The 25,541-nt window shown below is 42.2% G+C and overlaps 1 protein-coding gene across 5 annotated transcripts in view; it reads right to left on the reverse strand.

Moving 5' to 3' along the window:
• DCDC2 (doublecortin domain containing 2) overlaps nt 1-25,541 on the reverse strand; it is a 153,863-nt gene that overhangs the window by 53,901 nt on the left and 74,421 nt on the right. Inside the window, exons 10-11 of one of the 5 annotated variants that reach the window (XM_027603636.1) lie at nt 20,128-20,168; nt 19,411-19,493 (exon numbers count right to left, since the gene is read on the reverse strand). The exons of the other annotated variants lie outside the window; for them this stretch is intronic. Coding sequence (XP_027459437.1) covers nt 19,476-19,493; nt 20,128-20,168 — 59 coding nt within the window. The 3' untranslated portion in view covers nt 19,411-19,475. Of the gene's footprint in view, nt 1-19,410; nt 19,494-20,127; nt 20,169-25,541 lie in introns of those variants that run through there. 5 annotated transcript variants of the gene reach the window in all.

Genomic DNA, 25,541 nt, shown 5'->3' on the forward strand with positions numbered 1-25,541 from the left:
ACGATGTGGTGGAAGTATTCCCATCACATTAATAATAATAATAAAAAGGCCTTCACCTCCCATGACAAGAAGCTGCAAATCTAAATAATTTTTATCTTCTCCTCTATTTCCCAGGATACAACAGTAGCTCTCAGGCAGAGAGAAATTATTCATTGAGAACATTAAAATACTCCCTTTCAAAAATGACTTAGAGGTAATATTTGTTATGTGACTTCGGTAATTATATAGATGTATATATATAAGATTATGATGTATATAATTATATACGCACACTCGTATAAATTTCTTTTACTTAAATGCTCAATTTTGTTGATGGAACAGTTTAAACTTTATCCAGTAATTTCATCTGCGGTCGCATATATGAAAAGATCTATGTCCAAGACATCAGTAATATCCATGCACTCAAGCACTGCATTTAAAAACATATTCATATGAAATGCCATAAAATCAAAGCACCACATCTCAATTAACCAGGCTCAAAAATATTTTAACTGTTCTCCCACAGCATAATATTAACTCGTTCTGTGTTCCAACACCCGAGCCGTGAACGTTTATACCTCCCCTACACACAGGATATTTCCTCATTTACATGAGCACAATCGTCACCGCATCTCAGAACTTGGTCTCCTACGCCAGTTCGCAAAGTCAACTCAATCAGCATGCTTGGGCACTAAACCAACTCACAAATACTAAAGTGTGAGCCAGAATGCCATCAAAATTAATTAGATCATTATATTTTAGAGCCTCAAAGGACTGTCGAAAGCAAACGGTTCAACCCTTTCATTTTCCAGTCGAGAGCAGAATTGTTGAATAATTTGCCCAAGGCATGACTAGACCCACATTTCTCACTTACGCAGGCAATGCTCCTTAATTTATAGTATGCTATATCTAGCTAATAGGCAAAATATTATTGGGGGGGGAAGTCAACGTGAATTATCAATTCATATTGTCACTTCAGCAATCATGGAACGGTCTCTAGAGCTCAACAGAGTACTGTCCAGAGAGCCACTGCTCAATAAATAGTTCCTAAAGGTGAATGAATGAATGAATGAATGAATGAATGAATGAATGAAGTTCTTGAAAAAGTATATTTGTTTCAGATTATACTTCCTTCTGGCCATAGGGAAACCTAGCAAACTTTCTATTCTGTGTCTGCCTAGGATCAACACAGGGACTGGAGTTCCCAGACTCAACTAAGAACAGCATGACTATCCCAGGAAGCACTCTATGGCTTTTTCTGTGTTGAATTCTTTTTGGTTTTTTCCCCTAGATCTAACGTTGTTTTCAATGGGCACAAACTCAGGAGGTGAGGTGTTCTATCTGATGACAATGGCTCTCTGACTTCATCAGAAAGTTCTGATAAAATCGTCTGCCACTATTCAAAAAAGTTACATCATTTTTACATTTAGGCACGTGGTTATGTGCATTTCTACAATCACCCTCATAGCCTCACAATTAGCTCAACACAAAATCAAGGGAGGGTCTGTGTCCTGGACCTATGCCTAATTCCCTTCAGAACTAATATGATACTTTTTCCCTGGAGTCTCTGCCCATTTGTCATGTGGCATGGTTGTCTGCTTGCTTTTTGTTTGCTTAAATCACTGCTATTCTGTAAAAATGCCAGAGGCTTATCGTCTGTGCCATGCTTTTTGACCCTTGACCACTTGCTGGATTTACTGTTACCTGTTTCGTATTTATGCCACCTTCTCTCAATGAGATTTTAAAGTGCTTAGTGTTAGGAGGTGCGTGTTACAGCATCAGAGAGAGCAGTCAATAAATCCATGCTATTTTACCCCGGGCTTGATTGTCGGAGGCTACTGGAAAGAAAGAACCACGGAAAAAGAGCTCTCCACTCAGGCAGTTTAATTAGAAGGACATTCTTTCCAGAATTGTCTGTGGGCGTTTAAGAAAAGATGCGGCAATGGAAAAAGGTCCAAAATAAGTTCACTTAGCCTAACAGGAATGAGAAAACTTCTTTCCTTTTTCACCAGGTTGCTAGTTTGATAGATGAAGAAAATATCAAACAGAGTATTTGCATCTCGACATACTAGTTAATGGATTCACTCGTCCAGAGCTTTGTGTATACGATGGTAAAATTTGGGATGGGAAATAAAATGATTGTAGGAATTTAAGTAGGTTTATTTATCCATTACTTTGCTCAACAAATATTTACTGAGTATCTATTAAAGACCAGATGAGGGGCGCCTGGATGGCTCAGTCGGTGGTCTGCCTTTGGCTCAGGCCATGATCTCAGGGTCCTCCAGAAGGAAGGATACCTGTTAGGAGGAGGTTACTCCTGCCTGCGGAGAGCAAAGCAGAAGCTGAACAAGCATTGTGGTAGAGAGATGAAAATCAGGGCACCTTCCCAACAGTGAGCAAGGAAAATCAGCAGAACATGGCCAACAACTGGGAACATGTGCTAAGGGGAGGGAAGGAATCGAGACTGTGCCTGGATTTCAGGCACAGGTAGGTGCACAAGTGATGACACTGCTCCAGATGGAAAGTTCTGGGGCAAAAGATGGTTGGTTTAGTTTCAGGAATGTCTTTGAACTCTCCCCCCTCCCCCAAAATGCTCACCAGTGTCTGGGTGTCAAATTTGAAGAACAGGTGCTCTCATTGGCCCCTGTTTCAATAAACTTATCAAAATAATTGGAGACCATATAGATAGCCCATTGCCAAATATCCAGATCAGGGTAAGATGGAAAAGATAGCAAATAAATAAATAAATGAGTAACAAATTCAAGACCCAAAATGATAATGACAGGCCAAGATACAGATCAACAAAATTAAATCTAATAGGAAAACATGGGGAGTCCTGCATTATGGGATCAGAAGATGTGACCTGACAGCTATTTATGTGAAGATAAATGGAAATTTTAGAAACACTTAAACTTAATATAACCTATACTGTGTCTGCAAACTCAGACTCCATAAAAGCATGTAATACGTTTTCTAACAATACATTTTTCGGGTTGAGGTGAACCACCAAACCCTCAGAGTCCCACCAAATGTTTCAGTGGCCACCACCGTATATGAGGAAGGAAAACACGGGCAGGGGTCCAGAAAACTCCCCTCAACCAGAAAAAGATCGCCTTTCTTTATTATACAAAGTGGACTTGGTGTAAAGTTCCCTTTAATGAAAGCGTTCCCCTTTGAAAGCCACTGATTATCATCCTAGGGTACAATCATCCCATAGTAAATTCTGCACAAGTCAAATCACATCTTGGGTGTCTGCGCTCTGTTCCAGGCGTCACATCTGAAGGTGGCCACGGACACACCCCAAAGTTTATAGGGAGCATGTAACCAGGATGGGGAGGATCCAGAAATCCTGCTCACTGAGGAATGGCTGGAAAATCAAGGATGTGTTCTCTGGAGAAAAAAGGTCAAGATGAAGGGCAACATCTATCTCCAAATACCTAAAGGATTATCAAACAGAAGAGGCCTTCTGACGGGTCCATGGGAAGCAACGGGTGGAGATCGCAAGAGAGCGGGTGATGCGTCCACACAGGAAGGGACTGATCATTGTCAGACTAACAGATATGGCTGCCCTGTGAGGCCTCAAGCTCCCCGAAGGTGTGCAGGCCATTCTATCTACCAGACAACAAAGTTTATCAGCTTTAACAGTTTGTGTTGCAACTGGAGAATAAAAGACACATGTCATCCAAAGATATTCTGTGCTTCAACTCCGCTAGACTCCACTTTCTAAGTTTATTCATTTAGCAAGCATCAGGCATTCATGTCCAAACATGAGTATCTTCAAACGTGACCAGGCACGGTCGCGACCCTCAAAGAGTCCCCAGCCCAGTGGAGACGGCGGGCTGGTGAAGAAATTATTACACTACATTGTGTTATATATGACCGAGGCAAGGACAAGCTACAGTACCCCTCTGAACACTGAGGTGGGTCATAAATCATTATTCCCCGGCCACGATGCTCCCGAGGAGTGGACACATGACATGAAGCCAGGCCAACAAGCATCCTTCTCTGTGACTTCATTTTGCAATCTCAGGTTAAAAGGTAAAGCTCTCTTTGCTTTGATGTTTGTTCCTGGACAATCCAGGAGCTGCCTGCAGACACGTTCCTGTCATGTGCAGGAAGTCTGGGCTCAAGAAGGAAGAATGCAGCCGAGGGGTAGGAGGACAGCTGAATGACGTAACAAGGATGTTGTGGGCGTCGGTGCTCCTGGTTCCAGCCCCGGAGGTCCTCGCTTTGCCCTAGTCTTGAGAATTCTTTTTTTTTTTCCAATTCTGTTGAACGTTCTATATTGGAACACTTATCTCAATATTCAATGTCACTTTCAACAAAAACATGCATGCAATGAAATTATTCTATAAAACTTACAAAAATTTATTTTCCAAGTCCAAGCTGGTGGAATGTACAAAAAGTAGAAACAAAAGACATTGAGATCATGTGTTTCCATTTGTTCAACCAAGAACACTGTTGAGCACTAACAGTGTGACAGGCAACGGGTAAGGGCCAGGGAGAGAACAGAGTGAACAGGTACACAAAACAGCAAGTATCTGTGTAGACAACAGTACAAGGGCGTATAGATTTGGGTACAGATGGAATGTAGTTAAGATACACATAAAGATCATGGGGCGCCTGGGTGGCTCAGTCAGTTGAGTGTCTACCTCTCGGTTTCGGCTCAGGTCATGATCTCAGGGTCCCGGGATCCAGCCCCATGTGGGGCTCAAGGGCAGAGTCGGCTTGTCCCTCTCCCTCCCCCTCTGCTCCTCCCCTCACTCACGCTCTCTCTCTCTCTCTCAAATAAATAAATAAAATCTTTTTTAAAAAAAATACACACAAAAATCATACATGGCATTATTTGCAATGTATGATTGCAAATAATCACTTTAAAAAGTCAAAGTATTTTAGAACAAATGAACAGTGGCACGGACTAGCTAGAAAATCACAAACAACCAGTGTGGGTTTCGACCATAATGCTAAGTACCAGCTAAAAATCAGCCCTGATTATAGTCAGAATACTTCTTTTTCAATTCACCCTAAAAATTAATTATCATCCTTGAATCCTCAGTGGCTTTGAGGGGATACATCAGGAAGTAGGAAGAGGTTAGAGGTAGTAATTGAACATTGAGTTTATGCCAGTTTTTCTGATTACAGGCATCATGCAATTTATCTGCTGCTAATTGAACTGTAAAGTTTTTTCCATGGGGGCTTGGGGCTAAATTTGAAAGTGGTGGACTTTTATGAAATTATTTGGTCAACAAGGTAAAAAATAGGCCTGTTCAGCCACATTGCTTGCCTAGCAATTTCCATGAGCTAAATTCACATAGCAGGCCTACATAGTGGAAAATCATTAACGCTATTATTTTGACGACCCTTTTGGAATAAATGACTTACGGACTAGGGAACCAGTCAATTTCAAAATCAAAGGGATCCGGAGAGGCTAATCAGTGCTCCGCCGTCACACGCGGCTGGATTGATAGAACACGGTTAATAGCATCAAGCTGCGGACAGAAACAAGAGACAGCCCACACAGAGGAGTACCAGATAAAGCTGGGAAAACAAAGAATCAATCCCTTGTGCAGCCGAGAGTTTAAAATATTCATAAAGCTTCCACTGCCCAAAAGCAACAGGAGCAGCTTCATTTCAATTAAGAGAACGGGAAGAAAATTGAATATTACAACAAGATAATGGGCTCCTACGTGGGCACAACTATTCACGTAAAGTCAAAATGTCTGCTCACCAAGCGCCTGATACTGCTATCAAGACAACCGTTAACAATGGAAGTCGTTGGTAAACACTTCCTTGGGCGAAATCATGTTTTGCTGGTTGTGGGATTCGGGTACCTGTCAATTCCTATAACAGAGTACAGGCTGAAGTTTTACCATTGGATTATAAGACCCATGACCCTCAGCCAGCAGGGGCTGGACACAGAGTTTAATAACCCATTACAGCTATGCATACGCATTTAAAGGAGAAAAAAAGTGGCTCTTGGGCTTTACACCTTGTAGGCCCTTCCAAACTATGACCAAGTAGAATAAGAAGAACTGTGAGCCCCAAACCTTTATAATGCTAGAATTTTCTACATGGAGCATCCTAGAGGACAGCACAGTTTACATAAATATGTTTCACATCTTCCTACCCTAAACCTTGACTGTGTCTGGAGAACGGGTTTCATTTATAGGTCACAATAAAAGATACAATCACCCAGGGCGCCTGGGTGGCTCAGTCGGTTGGGTGGCCAACTCTTACTTTAGGCTCCGGTCATGATCTCAGGGTCCTGGGATCGAGCCCCACATCGGGCTCCACACTCGTCAGGGTGTCTGCTTGGGATTCTTTCCCTCCCCCTCTTCCCCTACTCCCACCCCAGCTGCTTGCGCTCAATCTCTCTCTCTCTCTCTAAAATAAGGAAATAAATCCTAAAAAAGAAAAAAGGTAAAATCACCAACTTCCCTTGCATTTATATGGGTACGTTTCAAGGGAGAAGTGAAAATTAAAAGATTTGGAGAAAAAATAAGCAGTGAACCATATTTTTTAAAATACATGTATTTCATGGGGTTTTAAAATAATTTCTCAAATATTCCCTAACTGCAAAAGCTCTACAGCAAACAAACAAACAAACAAAACTGCTCCTCCAGGGGCGCCTGGATGGCTCAGTCGTTGAGCGTCTGCCTTCAGCTCAGGTCATGATCCCAGGGTCCTGGGATTGAGCCCCACATCGGGCTCCCTGCTCCATGGAGAGCCTGCTTCTCCCTCTCCCACTCCCCCTGCTTGTGTTCCTGCTCTCGCTGTCTCTGTCAAATAAATAAATAAAATCTTTAAAAAAAACAAAAAACAAAAAAAACTGCTCCTCCATACTCATGAAAAGTTCACTAGGGAGAGTATTTAAATATCTTCTGGCAGTGTTTTTTTTTTTTGTTTTTTTGTTTTTTTTTTTTAATTTTTTATTGTTATGTTAATTGGCAGTGTTTTTAAAGACCGACAAAGCACTCAGAGAGGAATCTCAAAAGAGCGAGTTTAAAAAGGCCACCCTCCCCAAAGTTCTTCAAACCTGTGATTGTTTACTTTATGCCTTTCTATATTTTCATGTCTTATTCCTAAAGGAGAGTACGATATATGAGTACACTTCCTGTTTTACTAGCTGTACAAATGGAGAATACAATTTCCTCAAAGAGAAATGACCCAAATAGCAGACTCCTAGTTTGTTATTATTTCTTGGCACCTGTAACAGCCACAAAACAAAATGCGGTCCCCTTAGCCAGCTCCCCAGGGCCCTTTGAATCCTAGGCTTGGGCTCCCGTCCCAGCTCCGGGTCATTCGACCCCCGAGCGTGCATTTTACTGGCCTGCCCCCAGCTCACCACGATCACCCTCACCTCAGAACCAGCACATGCTGGTTCTCTGCCTGGAACAACTTTCCCCCTGTTTGTCTACCTGGAGGTTTACTGCAGCCTCTGTGCCGGAGTCTTCCCCAACTTCTCCCCATCCTCCCCCCGGCCTCACTCACCCCAAGGAAGAGTTGAGTCTGTATGACAGGTCCTGACACAGCCCAAAAACCACATCTAACTCCTCACAGGAGACCCTGAGCTCCCCGAAGACAAACACTGCACTTTGTCTGCCCAGCATGGAGCCTGATGGAGTGAGACAGTTGATCATGCTGAATGAACGAATGAATGAATGAAAATTCCCCACCAGGAAGGCACAGGACCCTCCAAGTCAAGACAGCCTTGAAGTCTATTTTCTGGGGTTTTTCCTCTGTCCAAACACAATTTGCAATGAGAGAAAACAGAAGAGAAACATTACAAAGACACAGCCAGTTTCGGAAACAAGCTAAACCTCTCAGCCATCATGGAGAAGCAGAGTGGTGAGTAGGGCGGAAAGCCCAGCCCCCGAGTTCCTTGCCTGGAAGAAGGGAGAAGGGCGGGCAGCTCCACCTGCAGGGTAGCCGAGTGACGGGGACCGGCGCCAGGCCGCACATGAGGCGGTGCACCTCCGGAGAGTGAGACACACCGCATCCAATCCAGGCCCTTCCTCCACCAGTGAGCTGTGTGATTCTGGGCGTCTTACTGAGCCCACCTCTGTTCCCTCATCTGTCAGATGAGGCTAGTAAGAGTCCCAGCTCACCGGGTTGTTGGCACTTGGCTGGTGTGGGCTGTTGTATTATTATAATTATTATTATCACGATTGTTGTTAAGAGGATGACAAAACCCCTCTTTTTCTATTGCTTTCAGGGGCTGCAGATGATATGGGGCTGAGGGCTCGTTTGGAAGGAAGACCCAGGCTGGACCCATGGCTCCCATGACTGATTCTGCATGCACTGGAGACCCCACGTGGCCAGGACCCTGACTTCTGAGGTGAGTCTGGTCTGGCCTGTAGCATCAGCTAAGCAGAGAGGCAGCCCAAAAGCCAAGGGGAAGGGAGAGTTGGGGGGGGTGCGGTGCTGAGCAGGCCACAAAGAGACGGCAGGAGAGAGATGGACCAACAAGAGTCTAAAGATAAAAGTCATATGTGCTCCCCACCCACTTCGTAACTTGGGTTAATACTTAAGTTCCACTCACATTCCTGTTTCATTTCAGATTCACCCTATGATGAGCATTCATAAGGCTGACGGTATGACCTCCTAGGAAAGAGAGCTCACCTCCAATCAACATCGACAGTAGCCTCCAACGGGTGTTGGAACGGACAGCCAAAGCTTCTGCTTCAGAAGCAGTTGCCATAAGCAGAACATTTGCAACCCAGAAAGTAAAATCTAGAAGACTGCAGAAGGAATAGCTCCTGTTACTGCTAACAATCAAAATGTCCTTCTGTTCCTAACGTCACTAAAGGAAAATTCAGGAATGGGGACCTCCTACCTTCGCTTCTAACAGTCCCAATGGAAAAGGTGCAGAATGATTTGGAATCAAGAAGACTTGTCAAAAGACTGCTCTTAAAAAAAAAAAAGAAGAAGAAGAAGCACGTGAGGTTGGTTTAAAAATGAAGTGGGGGGGTGGGAAGAGGAGCAAACTTACCCACCATAAAAATCACATGAGATGAGCAGAAATCACCCTGACCCTTCAGCACGTGACTGCTTTTGCCGCCTTAGATTCTCCTTCATTTGATCTGGCTGAGGCAATGCCACCAGCTCAGTGAGAACTGATTTGTGGAACAGGAGGAACAGCAGGGAGGACATTAGGAGAAGGAAGGGAAAAATGAAGGGCGGGGAGAAGTCAGAGGGGGAGACGAACCATGAGAGACGATGGACTCCGGGAAACCACCTGAGGGTTCTGGAGGGAGGGGCTAGCCCGGTGGTGGGTATGAAGGAGGGCACGTACTGCGTGGGGCACTGGGTGTTTACGCAAACAATGAGCCATGGAACCACTGCATCAAAAACTAATGATGTACCGTATGGGGACTAACATGATAAAAAAAAAAAAAGAACTGCGAATTACGCATCTGCAGGGCCAAGGCAGGGTTGCCCCTAAGCAAGAACAGGAAGCTGCTCTCCCCTGCCTTCCAGTCTCCGTTTCTGTGCCCTCGCCCACTTTTCCTCTCTGGTCTGCACCCGGAAGAGCGATGCAGCTTGTCCTCCTCCCCCAGCTCCTGTCGGTGCCCCTGGGCGCCCAGCAGCCCCCCTCCGCTGGGGGTGTTCCATGTCCCAAGTCAGTCTTTCATTCATCTGCAAACTCGGACAAAATCCCTCAGTGCAAACTCATGTGACTGGCACTTAAAGTAATGTGATGCGGGGCGGTGGGGAGGGAAGCAGGCTCACTTGTCCGCTGGGAATACAGGTATAGCAATGGGTTTCAGAGCCACAGTGATCTGTTCTGAAACTCAGCTGTGCCCCTTAAGAGCTGTGTGATCTCAAGTATGTTCGTGAACTTCTCTCCAGCTCAGTTTCCCCATCGGTAGGTTGGGGACATTCAAGGAAAATATGTTGTTGAAAGTGATTCGTATATACAATGGAATATTACTCAACCATCATAAAGGATGAATATCTACCATTTACATTGACGTGGATGGAACTGGAGGGGATTATGCTCAGTGAATTAAGTCAATCAGAGGAAGACAATTATCATATGGTTTCACTTATTTGTGGAACATAAGGAACAGCACAGAGCATCATAGGGGAAGGGAGGGAAAACTGAACGCAAAGAAATCAGAGAGGGAGACAAACCATGAAAAACTCTGGACTCCGGGGACCAAACTGAGGGTTGCGGAAAGAGAGGTGGGTGGGGGGATGGGGTAACTGGGTGATGGGCATTGGGGAGAGCATGTGATATGATCATGAGCACTGGGTATTATATGCAACTAATGAATCATTGAACACTATGTCAAAAACTAATGATGTACAATATGTCAGATAATTGAATTTAAATTTAAAAAAAGAAAAAAGAAAGTGCTTCATCAAATGCCAGCACTAAGTAGCGGCTAAAGAAATGTAGCCATCCTTAGTCCCGCAAGACAGGTATCACTCTGGGGAGCAGGGCATTGGATTCAAACACCAACCCCTTCACTCCCCAGATCTAGGGCTTCATACACAAGTTACGTGTTCTGAACTCCACCAAGCCTCAGATTTCTCCTCTGTAAAACTGAGAGAGTAGCTGTCTCATGGCACCGTTAGGAAAATTAAATTATACAACATGCATGAAGAACTTAGTATAGTGCCAGGTACCTAGGAAACCCTTAACCCATGGTAGGCATTATCATTTTCAAGCACAATTCCCTAAAACTAGTTTAACTGGCAGGAAAGGTGTGATTAAGCAAAGGCCACTGTGTAACCTTTGGAATATTAAGACACTAGGGGGCAAATTTTAATTTGTAGTTTTCCCTTGCCATCCAAGGCAGAAGCGTCTGTCAACTACGTGCCAGATCCTCCGCATGTGGATAACTCATGCATACAGAGAGAGAGTCCGAGCCACCTCACAGAAAAGACACAACAAATAAAAATCATGATAAACATTTTCAAACTACAAACTTCTTCAGAAATGTTAAATTAAGACAGAAGTTCACCAGGGAATAACTCGTAAGATGTTTGAAAATATAAAGCATCTGTCTTCACATTATGCCAATTAACCTAATGACCTAATCCCTTTAAACCTGCAAATGCCAATTACCAGCCTGCTGCCCAGTGAACAGCTCCAGTTTTTTGTTGGCATTAAATTATTTTAGGTATTTGTTCTTAGAAAGGAAATAGAAAGGAGTAAAATGAAGTGACAAAAATCTCAGAGGTCCTTGCTACTTTGATTTCTGTTACTCTTCCTCAATAGGGTAAAACTCAATCCTACAATGAGCCATTCATTCTAAAGTGACTCACTTAAGAATACTTGATGACCTCCAGGGGCGGAGCAAGATGGCGGAGGAGTAGGAGACCCAGATTTCGTCTGGTCTCAGAAATTCAGCTGAATAGGGATCAAACCATTCTGAACACCTACGAACTCAACAGGAGATCAAAGAGGAGAGTAGCAACAACTCTCTGAACAGAAAAGCGACCCCTTTCTGGAAGGTAGGACGTGCGGAGAAGTGAATCCGAGGCGATATTCGGGAGGATAGACGGCGGGGGAGGGGCCTCCGTCGGCCGCTTCTGGCAAGTGCTAGAGCCGCGGAGCACAAAATCGGACCTTTTAGAAGTTGGCTCGGCGGAGGGACGTCGCTGCAGTGGCTAAGCGGGGGGTGGAACCCTCGCGGGACAGTGTGGTCTCAGGACCCTCGGGGTCACAGAGAGACCGGGGGAGCCTGAGTGCGGCAGAGCTCCCAGGGATCGGAGCGGGGAAGCCGGCTGCAGAGACGGAGCCGAGGCGCGGGCTCTCAGCTCGGGGTGGCCATAAACTGTGATCCGCGGCCCAGTCGGGCCACTGTCCCTCCAGCAGGGACCCAACAAGTGGCAGATCCGGGGAGACTCCCCTTCCTTCCCGGGGAGGAGCGGCGCGGGAACACACCGCAGGAATCTGCTGGGTTTGGAGACTCCACACGGGGTCGGGTGCCAGAGATAGCAACGCTCGGTCACAGTCCGGGTGAGCACGGAGTGCGGCCGGAGACCAGGGACACGGGAGTGACTGCTTTTCTCTGGGGGCGCACTGAGGAGCGGGGCCCCGAGTTCTCAGCTCCTCCGGGTGGAGATTGGGAGGCCACCATTTCTGCCCTTGTCCTCCAAGGCTGTACCGAGAGCTTGCAGGGAACAAAAGCTCCTGAGAGCAAACCGGAGCAGCTTCCTTAGCCCGGACCGACAAGGGCGGGGCAATTCAGCCTCCGGCAAAGACATTTGGGAACTACGGCAACAGACCCCTCCCCCAGAAGATCAGCAGGAACAGCCAGCAAGCCAAGACCAAGTTTACCGATCAAGGAGAACGGGAGAACTCCAGCGCTAGGGGAATACTGCACATAGAATTCATGGCTTTTTTTTACCATGATTCATTAGTTCATCAAAGTTAATTTTTGTTAACTGTTTTTTTTCTTTTTTCTTTTTCCCTTTTTCAACCAAAATCTTATCAATCTCTTTTTAAAAAAAATTTTTTTTTTATTTTTCATTTTTAGAGTCATATTTTATCCCTTCATAGCAGTTACCCTTATTTTTGGCATATATATATATAAGTTGTTCTCTCTTTAAAATTTTGAGATACAGTTTCTTCTAACAGATAAAAATATACCCTAAATCACTAGTGTATGGCTCTGTTCTAGTCTCCTGCCTGATCACATTCTCTCCCTTTTTTCTTTTTTTTTTTTAAATCTTCTTTCTTTTTTCAAACTTATCTTATCAAGTCCTTTTATAAAATCTTTTATAATTTTCATCTTTACAGTCATCTTCTATCCCTTCATTGTATCAACCCTTATTTTGTACATATATGTCTTTCTTCCTTTAAAATTTTAGGAGGCACTTTTTTCTAACAGACCAAAATACGCCCAAAATCTAGTGTGTGGCACTGATCTATGCACTAGCCTGATCATATTTGATCACATTCTGCTTTTTTTGTATTGTTCTGTTTTTGTTTTTATCTTTTTTTTTTCTTTCTTTTTTCTTTCTTTCCCTTTCTTTTCCCCTGGTTTCAGGTCTTTTCTGATTTGTATACAGTATATTTGCTGGGGACGTTGTAAACCTGTTAGCATTTTGTTCTCTCATTCATCTATTCTCCTCTGGACAAAATGACAAGACGAAAAAAATCACCTCAGCAAAAAGAACAAGAGGTAGTACCGTCAGCCAGGGACCTACTCAATGCGGACATTAGTACGATGTCGGACCTAGAGTTCAGAATCATGACTTTAAAGACACTAGCTGGGTTTGAAAAAACCGTGGAAGTTATTAGAGAAACCCTTTCTGGAGAAATAAAAGAACTAAAATCTAACCAAGTCGAAATCAAAAAGGCTATTGATGAGGTGCAATCAAAAATGGGGGCACTAACTGCTAGGATAAATGAGGCAGAAGAGAGAATCAGTGATATAGAAGACCAAATGATGGAAAATAAAGAGGCTGAGAAAAAGAGGGAGAAACAACTACAGGATCACGAGGGCAGAATTCGAGAGATAAGTGATACGATAAGACGAAACAACATTAAAATAATTGGGATCCCAGAAGAAGAAGAAAGAGAGAGAGGGGGGCAGAAGGTATATTGGAGCAAATTATAGCAGAGAACTTCCCTAATGTGAGGAAGGAAACAGGCATCAAAATCCAGGAGGCACAGAGAACCCCTCTCAAAATCAATAATAATAGGTCAACACCCCGACATCTAATAGTAAAACTTACGAGTCTCAGAGACAAAGAGAAAATCCTGAAAGCAGCTCGGGAGAAGAGATATGTAACCTAAAATGGTAAAAATATTAGATTGGCAACAGACCTATCCACAGAGACCTGGCAGGCCAGAAAGGACTGGCAAGATATCTTCAGAGCACTAAACGAGAAAAATATGCAGCCAAGAGTACTATATCCAGCTAGGCTGTCATTGAAAATAGAAGGAGAGATAAAAAGCTTCCAGAACAAACAAAAACTAAAGGAATTTGCAAGCACGAAACCAGCCCTCCAAGAAATATTGAAAGGGGTCCTCTAAGCAAAGAGAGAGCCTAAAAGCAGCAAAGATCAGAAAGGAACACAGACAACATACAGTAACAGTCACCTTACAGGCAATACAATGGCACTAAATTCATACCTTTCAATAGTTACCCTGAATGTAAATGGGCTCAATGCCCCAATCAAAAGACACAGGCTATCAGACTGGATTAAAAAACAAGACCCATCGATATGCTGTCTGCAAGAGACTCATTTTAGACCCAAAGACACCCCCAGATTGAAAGTGAGGGGGTGGAAAACCATTTACCATGCTAATGGACACCAAAAGAAAGCTGGGATAGCAATCCTTATATCAGACAAACTAGATTTTAAAAAAAAGACTGTAATAAGAGATGAGGAAGGACACTATATCCTAGTTAAAGGGTCTATCCAACAAGACGATCTAACAATTGTAAATATCTATGCCCCGAACATGGGAGCAGCCGATTATATAAGGCAATTAATAACAAAAGCAAAGAAACACATTGACAACAATACAATAATAGTGGGGGACTTTAACACCCCCCTGACTGAAATGGACAGATCATCTAAGCAAAAGATCAACAAGGAAATAAAGACTTTAAATGACACACTGGACCAAATGGACTTCACAGATATATTCAGAACATTCCATCCCAAAGCAACGGAATACACATTCTTCTCTAGTGCCCATGGAACATACTCCAGAATAGATCACATCCTAGGTCACAAATCAGGTCTCAACCGGTACCAAAAGATTGGGATCATTCCATGCATATTTTCAGACCACAATGCTTTGAAACTAGAACTCAATCAGAAGAGGAAAGTCGGAAAGAACTCAAATACATGGAGGCTAAAGAGCATCCTACTAAAGAATGAATGGGTCAACCAGGAAATTAAAGAAGAATTAAAAAAATTCATGGAAACCAATGAAAATGAAAACACAACAGTCCAAAATCTTTGGGATACAGCAAAGGCAGTCCTGAGAGGAAAGTATATAGCAATACAAGCCTTTCTCAAGAAACAAGAAAGGTCTCAAATACACAACCTAACCCTACACCTAAAGGAGCTGGAGAAAGAACAGCAAATAAAGCCTAAACCCAGCAGGAGAAGAGAAATCGTAAAGATCAGAGCAGAAATCAATGAACTAGAAACCAAAAGAACAGTAGAACAGATCAACAAAACTAGGAGCTGGTTCTTTGAAAGAATTAACAAGATTGATAAACCCCTGGCCAGACTTATCAAAAAGAAAAGAGAAATGACCCAAATCAACAAAATCATGAATGAAAGAGGAGAGATCACAACCAACACCAAAGAAATACAAACAATTATAAGAACATATTGTGAGCAACTCCATGCCAGCAAATTAGATAACCTGGAAGAAATGGGTGCATTCCTAGAGATGTATCAACTACCAAAACTGAACCAGGAAGAAATAGAAAACCTGAACAGACCTATAACCACTAAGGAAATTGAAGCAGTCATCAAAAATCTCCCAAGAAACAAAAGCCCAGGGCCAGATGGCTTCCCAGGGGAATTCTATCAGACATTTAAAGAAGAATTAATACCTATTCTCCTGAAACTGTTCCAAAAAATAGAAATGGAAGGAAAACTTCCAAATTCATTTTATGAGGCCACCATTACCTTGATCCCAAAACCAGACAAAGATCCCATCAAAAAGGAGAATTACAGACCAATATCCTTGATGAACATGGATGCAAAAATTCTCACCAAAATACTAGCCCATAGGATCCAACAGTACATTAAAAGGATTATTCACCACGACCAAGTGGGATTTATCCCTGGGCTGCAAGGCTGGTTCAACATCCGCAAATCAATCAACGTGATACAATACATTAACAAAAGAAAGAACAAGTATCATATGATCCTCTCAATAGATGCAGAAAAAGCATTCGACAAAGTACAGCATCCTTTCTTGATCAAAACTCTTCAGAGTATAGGGAGAGAGGGTACATACCTCAATATCATAAAAGCCATCTACGAAAAACCTACAGCGAATATCATTCTCAATGGGGAAAAGCTGAGAGCTTTTCCCCTAAGGTCAGGAACGCGGCAGGGATGTCCACTCTCACCACTGCTATTCAACATAGTATTAGAAGTCCTAGCCACAGCAATCAGACAACAAAAAGAAATCAAAGGCATCCAAATCGGCCAAGAGGAAGTCAAACTCTCACTCTTTGCAGATGATATGATACTGTATGTGGAAAACCCAAAGACTCCACCCCAAAACTGCTAGAACTCATACAGGAATTCAGTCAAGTAGCAGGCTATAAAATCAATGCAGAGAAATCAGTGGCATTCAACAACAAGACAGAAGAGAGACAAATCAAGGAGTCGATCCCATTCACAATTGCACCCAAAACCATAAGATACCTAGGAATAAATTTAACCAAAGAGGCAAAGGATCTGTACTCAGAAAACTATAAAATACTCAGGAAAGAAATTGAAGAAGACACAAAGAAATGGAAAAACGTTCCATGCTCATGGATTGGGAGAACCAACATTGTGAAGATGTCAATGCTACCTAGAGCAATCTACACATTCAATGCAATCCCCATCAAAATACCACCCACTTTTTTCAAAGAAATGGAACAAATAATCCTAAAATTTCTATGGAACCAGAAGAGACCCCGAATAGCCAGAGGAATATTGACAAAGAAAGGCAAAGCTGGCGGCATCACAATTCCAGACTTCCAGCTCTAATACAAAGCTGTCATCATCAAGACAGTATGGTACTGGCACAAAAACAGACACATAGATCAATGGAACAGAATCGAGAGCCCAGAAATGGACCCTCAACTCTATGGTCAACTCATCTTTGACAAAGCAGGAAAGAATGTCCAGTGGAAAAAAGACAGTCTCTTCCACAAATGGTGTTGGGAAAATTGGACAGCCACATGCAGAAGAATGAAACTGGACCATTTCCTTACACCACACACAAAAATAGACTCCAAATAGTTGAAAGACCTAAACGTGAGACAGGAGTCCATCAAAATCCTAAAGGAGAACACAGGTAGCAACCTCTTCGACCTCAGCCGCAGCAACTTCTTCCTAGAAACATCACCAAAGGCACGGGAAGCCAGGGCAAAAATGAACTATTGGGATTTCATCAAGATAAAAAGCTTTTGCACAGCAAAAGAAACAGTCCACAAAACCAAAAGACAACCGACAGAATGGGAGAAAATATTTGCAAATGACATATCAGATAAAGGGCTAGTATCCAAAATCTATAAAGAACTTATCAAACTCAACACCCAAAGAACAAATAATCCAATCAAGAAATGGGCAGAAGACATGAACAGACATTTTTCCAAAGAAGACATCCAAATGGCCAACAGGCACATGAAAAAGTGCTCCACATCGCTCGGCATCAGGGAAATCCAAATCAAAACCTCAATGAGATACCACCTCACACCAGTCAGAATGGCTAGAATTAACAGGTCAGGGAACGACAGATGTTGGCGGGGATGTGGAGAAAGGGGAACCCTCCTTCACTGTTGGTGGGAATGCAAGCTGGTGCAACCCCTCTGGAAAACAGTATGGAGGTTCCTCAAACAGTTGAAATTAGAGCTACCATACGATCCAGCATTGCACTACTGGGTATTTACCCCAAAGATACAAATGTAGGGACCCGAAGGGGTACGTGCACCCCGATGTTTATAGCAGCAATGTCCACAATAGCCAAACTGTGGAAAGAGCCAAGATGTCCCTCGACAGATGAATGGATAAAGAAGAAGTGGTATATATACACAATGGAATATTATGCAGCCATCAAAAGGAATGAGATCTTGCCATTTGCAACGACGTGGATGGAACTGGAGGGTGTTATGCTGAGTGAAATAAGTCAATCAGAGAAAGACATGTATCATATGACCTCACTGATATGAGGAATTCTTAATCTCAGGAACAAACTGAGGGTTGCTGGAGTGGTCGGGGGTGGGAGGGATGGGGTGGCTGGGTGACAGACATTGGGGAGGGTATGTGCTACGGTGAGCGCTGTGAATTGTGCAAGACTGTTGAATCACAGATCTGTACTTCTGAAACAAATAACGCAACATATTTTAAGAAAAAAGAAAAAGAAGAAGATAGCAGGAGAGGAAGAATGAAGGGGAGTAAGTCAGAGGGGGAGACGAACCAGGAGAGATGATGGACTCTGAAAAACAAACTGAGGTTTCTAGAGGGGAGGAGGGTGGGGGGATGGGTTAGCCTGGTGATGGGTATTAAAAGAGGGCACATTCTGCGTGGAGCACTGGGTGTTATGAACAAACAATGAATCATGGAACACTGCACCAAAACAAATGATGTAATATATGGTGATTAACATAACAATAAAAAATTTTTTAAAAAAAGAATACTTGATGACCCCCTACACAAAGGAATTAGCAGAGTGAAAGGCTCTGCTTGATGATTCTATTTAAAGGAAAGTTCATGTGAGCAAATTGCTCTCAATGCCTCCATAATTAAAAATATATACTACAATCACAGCTCTGTGGAGATGTTTGACTTGCTAAAACCCATTTAACTAGTATAAATTGCTAAAATTCTACGTAAGGGATCTGATAGTTTGAGTTTCATGTCGGAAGACAATTCTTTGTTCACCACGATACTTTTCCTTACTCAACTGAGAAATTTCATACAGCTTCTCTTCTAAAATTTTCCAACAGTGAAACCCAACTTTGCTCACAGCTATGCTGCTGAGACACACAGTAATGGAGCCTTTCCTGGAGGGATGATCTCAGTCTCAAGAGAAGGTGTCAACGTGCTTGTTGCAAAATGCCTGTATTTTAGGTTTCTATCACCATATCCCTGGTGTGTCTTTTATCCAAATCTAAATAAGCCCAACCAAAAGTATTAAACTAAAAAGAAAACAAAAATGTTAAGGGCTGCAGAGTGAAGACAGCCTTTATTGTAACTTACTGACTCTTCTGAAGACCCCATTCTTCAGGAATATCATACCCCTTGCTCAGTGTCGGAGAGTAAGTATCCCACGTGGACTTGTTGAATGAGTGACTCTAGTCCCTCCCCAACCCCACTGCCCTTTCTCTACTTACACATTTAGGTTGCAATATTCTTTGAATTGTAAATTTAAGAATTAAAGGTCTTCTTTTCTGTCTCATAATGGAATCACTGATTACAGTCTAACAGGATGAAATATGTTATGTAGAGGAGGAAAAATAACTTTTGTTCCACCCTCTACGGTTGGGTGATGGGGGTGTGTGAATTAAACTGACAAAAGATTAACAGGAGAAAAACTCCATTCTACATGCACACAAGGGCCTCACAGAAGAGAAGTGAAAACCCCCCAAAAAGTGGTTAGGCATGGGGGCTTTCATACCATTTTAACAAAGAGTGACAATTTGTGGGAAAGTGGGCAGACATAGGAAAAACAGGGGTGGTAAACTGTGGGAAGGTAAAAATGTGGGGAAAACAAATGGAAGATACAGGTTATTTGAGCAAGGTTAATTTATGCAGTCTCAGGTCAGTGTCCTCTCCAACGATTAAGAGCTGTCCTCTCCCTGGTATGGGACAAAGAGACACTTTCACAAATAGAAATTTGTGACTGCAGAATAGTTTCTTTCTTTAACACAGAACCCCAAATGGTCACAAATGAAATTCACTTGTGGTTTAGGAGGGCTGTGCTTTTCCCTCATTACTATTATTTATTACTATTACTTTTTTCCCTTACTACTTTATTGCTACCATTCCTGCTAACTGGTTTCAGTCTGTTACTTTAGAGATTGTGGAATGTGGACAGCAGTATTGGGTTACATTGCCTTCCATACACTCTGCTTTTAGGCAGAAGGGTAAAGGGCAATGAGTTCCTCTGGCATCTACTCTCTCTCAATTGCCTTTCGCTCGAATGGTGGCATATTTTGGGGTGGGATATTCTGATCCTCTTCACTCACTTCGAGAATGGCCACATGAGGCGATGAGAGCGAAGACAGGAGTGGGCTTGTTCGTTCACCCCCGATGATGACAGTGGTCTGTGCTCTGAGCACAGTGTAATATGAGAGGTCAAGTCCTTTGGGATTTGCCAGGTTTTCACCCCTGTTCCTGAGTAGCCTCCACCCCTATCCTTGACCTTACCTCCCTGATAATCTCTCACTTGAGGCAGTAAGAGGTGAGGGGTGAGTGGGGGAAGACACTTACTGGTAAGAAGAACCTCCAGGCAGGTTGGAACTCATTAAGTCCTGGGTGAGTGCAGACCAGTCACCAAAAGCAAAGAAGCCAAAGTCAGATCGTCAAGTCCAGGTTACAGGGCCAAAGGAGAGAACAGGGCGCAGGGTAAGCAGAGGGTGGTCTGAACCACAAGCCCTTGTCAATTGCCAGTAATTATAAGGTACAGATCCAGGGTGGCCCCACTCTACTTAAAGGACCAGGACCAAAGGGACCCGAAAGAGGTCACAATTTTGCAAATATTACATGCTTCCTCCTCGGGGCAATAAAAAAAACATGTCCTGAACATGCATATATTCAATGCATTCAATTTCTGAAAACATATTGCACCTTCTAGTGCTCGAAGGCAAGACCTGTTGGTAGTACAATCTTAACATGCACAATTTGCATACACTAAATATGTAAAATATGTGAACAACTCTAAAAAAACAGACTGCATTAGAAGAACGGAAATAACACACTGTATTCTACAAAATGTCATTTCCCAAGTTACATCCCGATCCTTACACCCATCCTATTAACGCGGTACTAAGAAAAAAAACCCAGAAAATATAAATCATACCCCTAAAGCACTAATACATCAGGTAGCAAAATTACATAGCATGATGATGCATAATTATGGCACTTTCAAACAGCATTTGAGAACGTGTCACAAGCGATGAAAAATGTAATTTATTTCTACTGACAGATATTAATTGCTCTGTGTTAGAAAATTGTTGAACCATTACTGATAAGCAGAAATGGTAACATAAATGCCCGAGAAACAACTGCAAAGAAAGAAGTATAGTTCTAATCATAAAAACTCCCATAGCGTAAGGAAAGGCAATTTCTCAAAGAGGACATCTATTATTAAAATTTGTAAATTGTTGCTGTGATATACAGGAAGAGGCTCAAATGTGAAGTCGCTTCCAGCAGGTCTAAAGTGTTATTAATCTCTGATAGCACTGGCTAATTGGAATTTAGGATTTTGCCTTGTTTCCTCAGCAAACTGTCTTTACTATGGGAAGATACATGCAGAATAGTTTCTTTCTTTAACACAGAACCCCAAATGGTCACAAATGAAATTCACTTGTGGTTTAGGAGGGCTGTGCTTTTCCCTCATTACTATTATTTATTACTATTACTTTTTTCCCTTACTACTTTATTGCTACCATTCCTGCTAACTGGTTTCAGTCCGTTACTTTAGAGATTGTGGAATGTGGACAGCAGTATTGGGTTACGTTGGCTTCCAGAGCTTGTGTGGCTAAACACAAAGTCATCACAGGTCTCGTGAGACTCTACTATCTTCAAGGGAAGTCTAGGTGAGGTCCTTCCATCCACCATCTTCACGACCTCCCAACACCCACACTCTGCACTCCGGGGGCCCACTTAAGCTAATCTTCCCTGTACAACACTGCTTCTGACTCTTTGGGCTTGGGCACCATCTTTGTGTCTAAATTCTGCTCCACAGCCTCTGGTCCCTATTCTTGTCAATAGCACCTCTGGTCTCTTAAAAACCTAGGCTGGATTTCTTGAATTATCATTAAATCCGCCTTATCCCTTGCCCTAAGTGTCCTTATTAATCTTGCTATGTACATTATCATCTCAAATCAAATCATTTTTCCAGGGTCTTTATCAACTCCTTCCAAATTCATTCTGTCATAACGATCAGATCATTCTCCCTAAAAACACGACTTTCCCCACATCAGACCACTGTACACATATCACAATCTCTAACACCATCCCTGCATACCTGCAGGGTAATGTCTAAATGCATCAGTTTGACATTTAAGGCCCTCTGTGATCTGACCTCAATCTACCTCTTTGGACCAGGTAACTGTAATTCTGCTGATTGATACTGTCCCCTCTAACTAGTGTGATCTATGAAATACAAACACAGAGTAGTGAAGTTTTCCTGCTCCTAGATTTTCACTCAGGCCAACTCCCTGCGGTTCACATCCCTGTGTTTTCCCATTTTTTAATTTCAGAACAAATTCCAGGCTCTCTATAAAGCCATTCCAGCCCATAATGACTGCCTTCTTCCTATTACACTCACATCATTTTTATTAAATATGTTCTGGTATTTGTTGTATGTGGGGGTCCTGATTCCAGCTGGATCACAAGCCCTTGAGGGCATGGACTATGTCAAATATTTCTGAAATCCCATAACCTATGCTCCATGAACGCCTGCTGACAGCTGTCTGATCAGCATCTTTAACATGCAGAATCTAAAGGAAGGGGAGAGTGCATGCTGGCCTACTGAACAAAGCCACAGAACCAAAGTGATAAAGAGCAGAGTAGTAGAAACAAGAATCCTAAGCAGAAGATAGGTCAGAGCCAAAAGAAACCATGTGAAAACATATGTGAACTCAAATATAGCTAGGCCAAAAGAGGAAGTCATGGTGAAAGCAAACAAGAGAGCAAAGAGATTTAAGGAGCAAAAAAGGGAAAAGCAAATGTTGAAGGGAGGAAGAGTCTGGAGCCATTCCAAAGCCAAAATGCAAAATTAAGAAACTTGACCTAACTGCAAACACAGGACACGGCACTCAGCAATGATGGCACACAAACATTTTCAAGTACCTCTGCAATTGTTAACAAGGTTAACCCCTGCAAAGCCACAAAGCATGTCTCAACAATTTAAAGAGGTTAATTTAAGTTACTTAAGTATGTTTTTTTTTTTACCACAAAGGAATTAAGCCCAAAATCAAAATAGGGTAACTGGAAAATCAAAAAAAATGACAACAGAAATCTGAAAATAATTGGTGTAAGTAATGGAAATAAGACAAATCAAACATGTATACAGCTAAAGCTGTGGTTAGAGGGAAATTTATAGGTTTGCATGTATATATGAGAAAAAAGAAAGATGGAAAATCTATGTTCTAAATATCCTTCTCAAGAAGTTAGAAAAAGAGTAATAAGCTATGTTCAAAGAAAGCCAAAGAGGGTAAATAATAAATATAAGGGCAGAAATTCAGTGAAAAACAAAACAAGTTATACAGAAAGATCAACAAAGTCAAAATTAGTTATTTTGAAAGACCAACAAAATTGATGGATCAAAAACAAAAACAAAAACAAAAACTGATGGACCACGAATTAGCAAGACTGATAATGAAAAAAAAGAAGTAAAATTACCAACATGGGGAAGTGAAAAATAGTACGTTAGTATAGACGCTATAGACTTTTTCAAGAGGATATAAGGAACAGTTTTGCACTAATAAATTTTAAGTTTTAAGTGAAGCGAGTCTTTAAAAACACAACTTACCAAAATTGACACTGGAAAAATAAAAAAACATAAATATTCCTAGAGCTATGAAAGAAATCAAGCCTGAAATTTAAAACGTTCACCTAAAGAAAACTCCAGGTCCAAGTGACTACAGCAGTGAGAAAGCAGAAGGATAAAATATCAATGGCCAATTTGGATTTAATCCAGAAATGCCAATTAAGTTTGATATCCAAAAATCAACGTAATTCACCACATTATAAAGAACAAAGGGGGGAAATCATAAAAACCCTTTCAACAGAAACAGAAAAGTCATTTGATATGATTTGAAACTCATTCCAATTTTTAAAAAATCGTAGCAAACAAAAAAGGAAACTTTCTCTAATAAATCTGATAGAATGTAAAAAACTTATAACAGACATCATTCTTCGTGGTGAATTACTGAAGATTTTCCTCCTGGGGTCAAGGATGAGATACAGATGTCTGCTCTCACTGATTTTATTCAATTTTGTAATGGAAGTACAAAAAAGTAAGGAAAAGGCTGTATGAGTGCAAAGAAGGATGTGAAGGACTTTTCTGAGGTCTGTGAGTTGTTCTAGCAAATTATCAAATGAGGGTGAGGCAAGTTTCAAAATCCCGGACTTTGTAGCCAAGTAGAACAGAGGTGAGGTCAACTGACACTTGCAACTGGCATCCCAACTGAGGGCCGTCTTGTGGAGCAGAGCCCTTAAACCTGTGGAGTCGGCGCAGTGTCAGAATTGGACCGGATTGTGGGACAACTAGCTGGGGCTGGAGAGACGGTGTTGGAAAAGACACCAGGTATTCGGTGTCAAGAAGAAAAGAAAACCTCACCCTGGCAAAGTTCTAGTTCTTGATCCACCTGCTGGCCACACAGGTCTGCTCAACTTGTAAAGATTCATCAAGATGTGTACTTGTGATCTGAGCGCTCTTCCATATGTATACATAAATGAAGTTTGTTTTTTTTTTAAAAATGTGCCCACGTCACATGTGTGTGTCTGTGCAGCCCCTTGCCCCACTGGCAGGTAGTTGGATGCCCAGGTAAAGAGAAGAATCTCCAAATATCGGGCTATTTCTGCTAGTTAAAGTCTAAGAGAATAGAGCCCAAGAAAAACCAAATGAATAGAGCAGAGTGAGTGGCCTGAGCCTGCGTGGGACCAGGAGAGGGGTTCATCAAGAGGCTGAGCATGCAGCCTTTGCACAGTTTGGTTTCCGGGGTGGGGGGGGGGCACGATTTAAAGTTGTGCTCCATCATTTAATGTGAGAAATTAGAAATGTAAATAATCTTTAGTCCAAAGGGGCTTTTAAATCCTCTAATAATGGAAAATCCAAGAGTGTGTAGACAGCACTACACAAAGAATAATTTCACATTATAAATTGAGGAAAATTCATCAACTCTGGTTTTAATAGCCTCCATTTTTTCTAGTGGCGTCTTTTTCAAGCTGATACCTTAGCAGCACAGTGTACCAATACAGGGGCCATTCAACCATGTTGTGGTGGTGCTTTTATTATTATTATTGTTAAATTATAACAAGATACATTTTTCAGTTTTCCCCACACAGAGCCATATATTGCACCTGAGCACTAATATTGATTCCTTAAGTCAAGTAAGTCGTCTTGTCTCTAACCTATTACTTTGCCTTGAATTTGAATAAAATGCATCTATTCCCAAGGCTATACATCTACTTTGCCTCTCCGGGGGTGGCAGGTGCAGGCAGACCCTGTTTACCTCTACCACTATGAGATTAGCAATCTGAGTTCATCAAGCGAACCTTGAGTAGAAATATCATTAATAACTGCAATGCCCCAATTCAAATAAAAGCACAGCCAAAAAAAAAAAAAAATCATACAATGTTTGGAAAGTTTAGTCATTCTCTCATCGACCTTTACAGAGAGCTCACTACATGTTTGAAATCGAGCTGGATGACGAGCTCGCCGGGATGAATGAGGCAATAATGAAGAGGATCCTGGCTCTCAAATTGTTCACAGACCGAATTTTATAGAAACGATGATAGCACAGGGAGTCTTCGGGAGAACAAAGCTGATGGGAACTGGGAGGGTATTCAAGGCACACACAAAGAGATGTGGAAAAGGCCCACAGAATCAAGAAACTCTAAAAAGTTCTCTATGTCCACCATGCATAGGGTAGGCTGGTGGAAGGTGAGGTTGG

This window comes from Zalophus californianus, chromosome 7, assembly GCF_009762305.2.
Source record: "Zalophus californianus isolate mZalCal1 chromosome 7, mZalCal1.pri.v2, whole genome shotgun sequence".
Lineage (NCBI taxonomy): Eukaryota > Metazoa > Chordata > Mammalia > Carnivora > Otariidae > Zalophus > Zalophus californianus.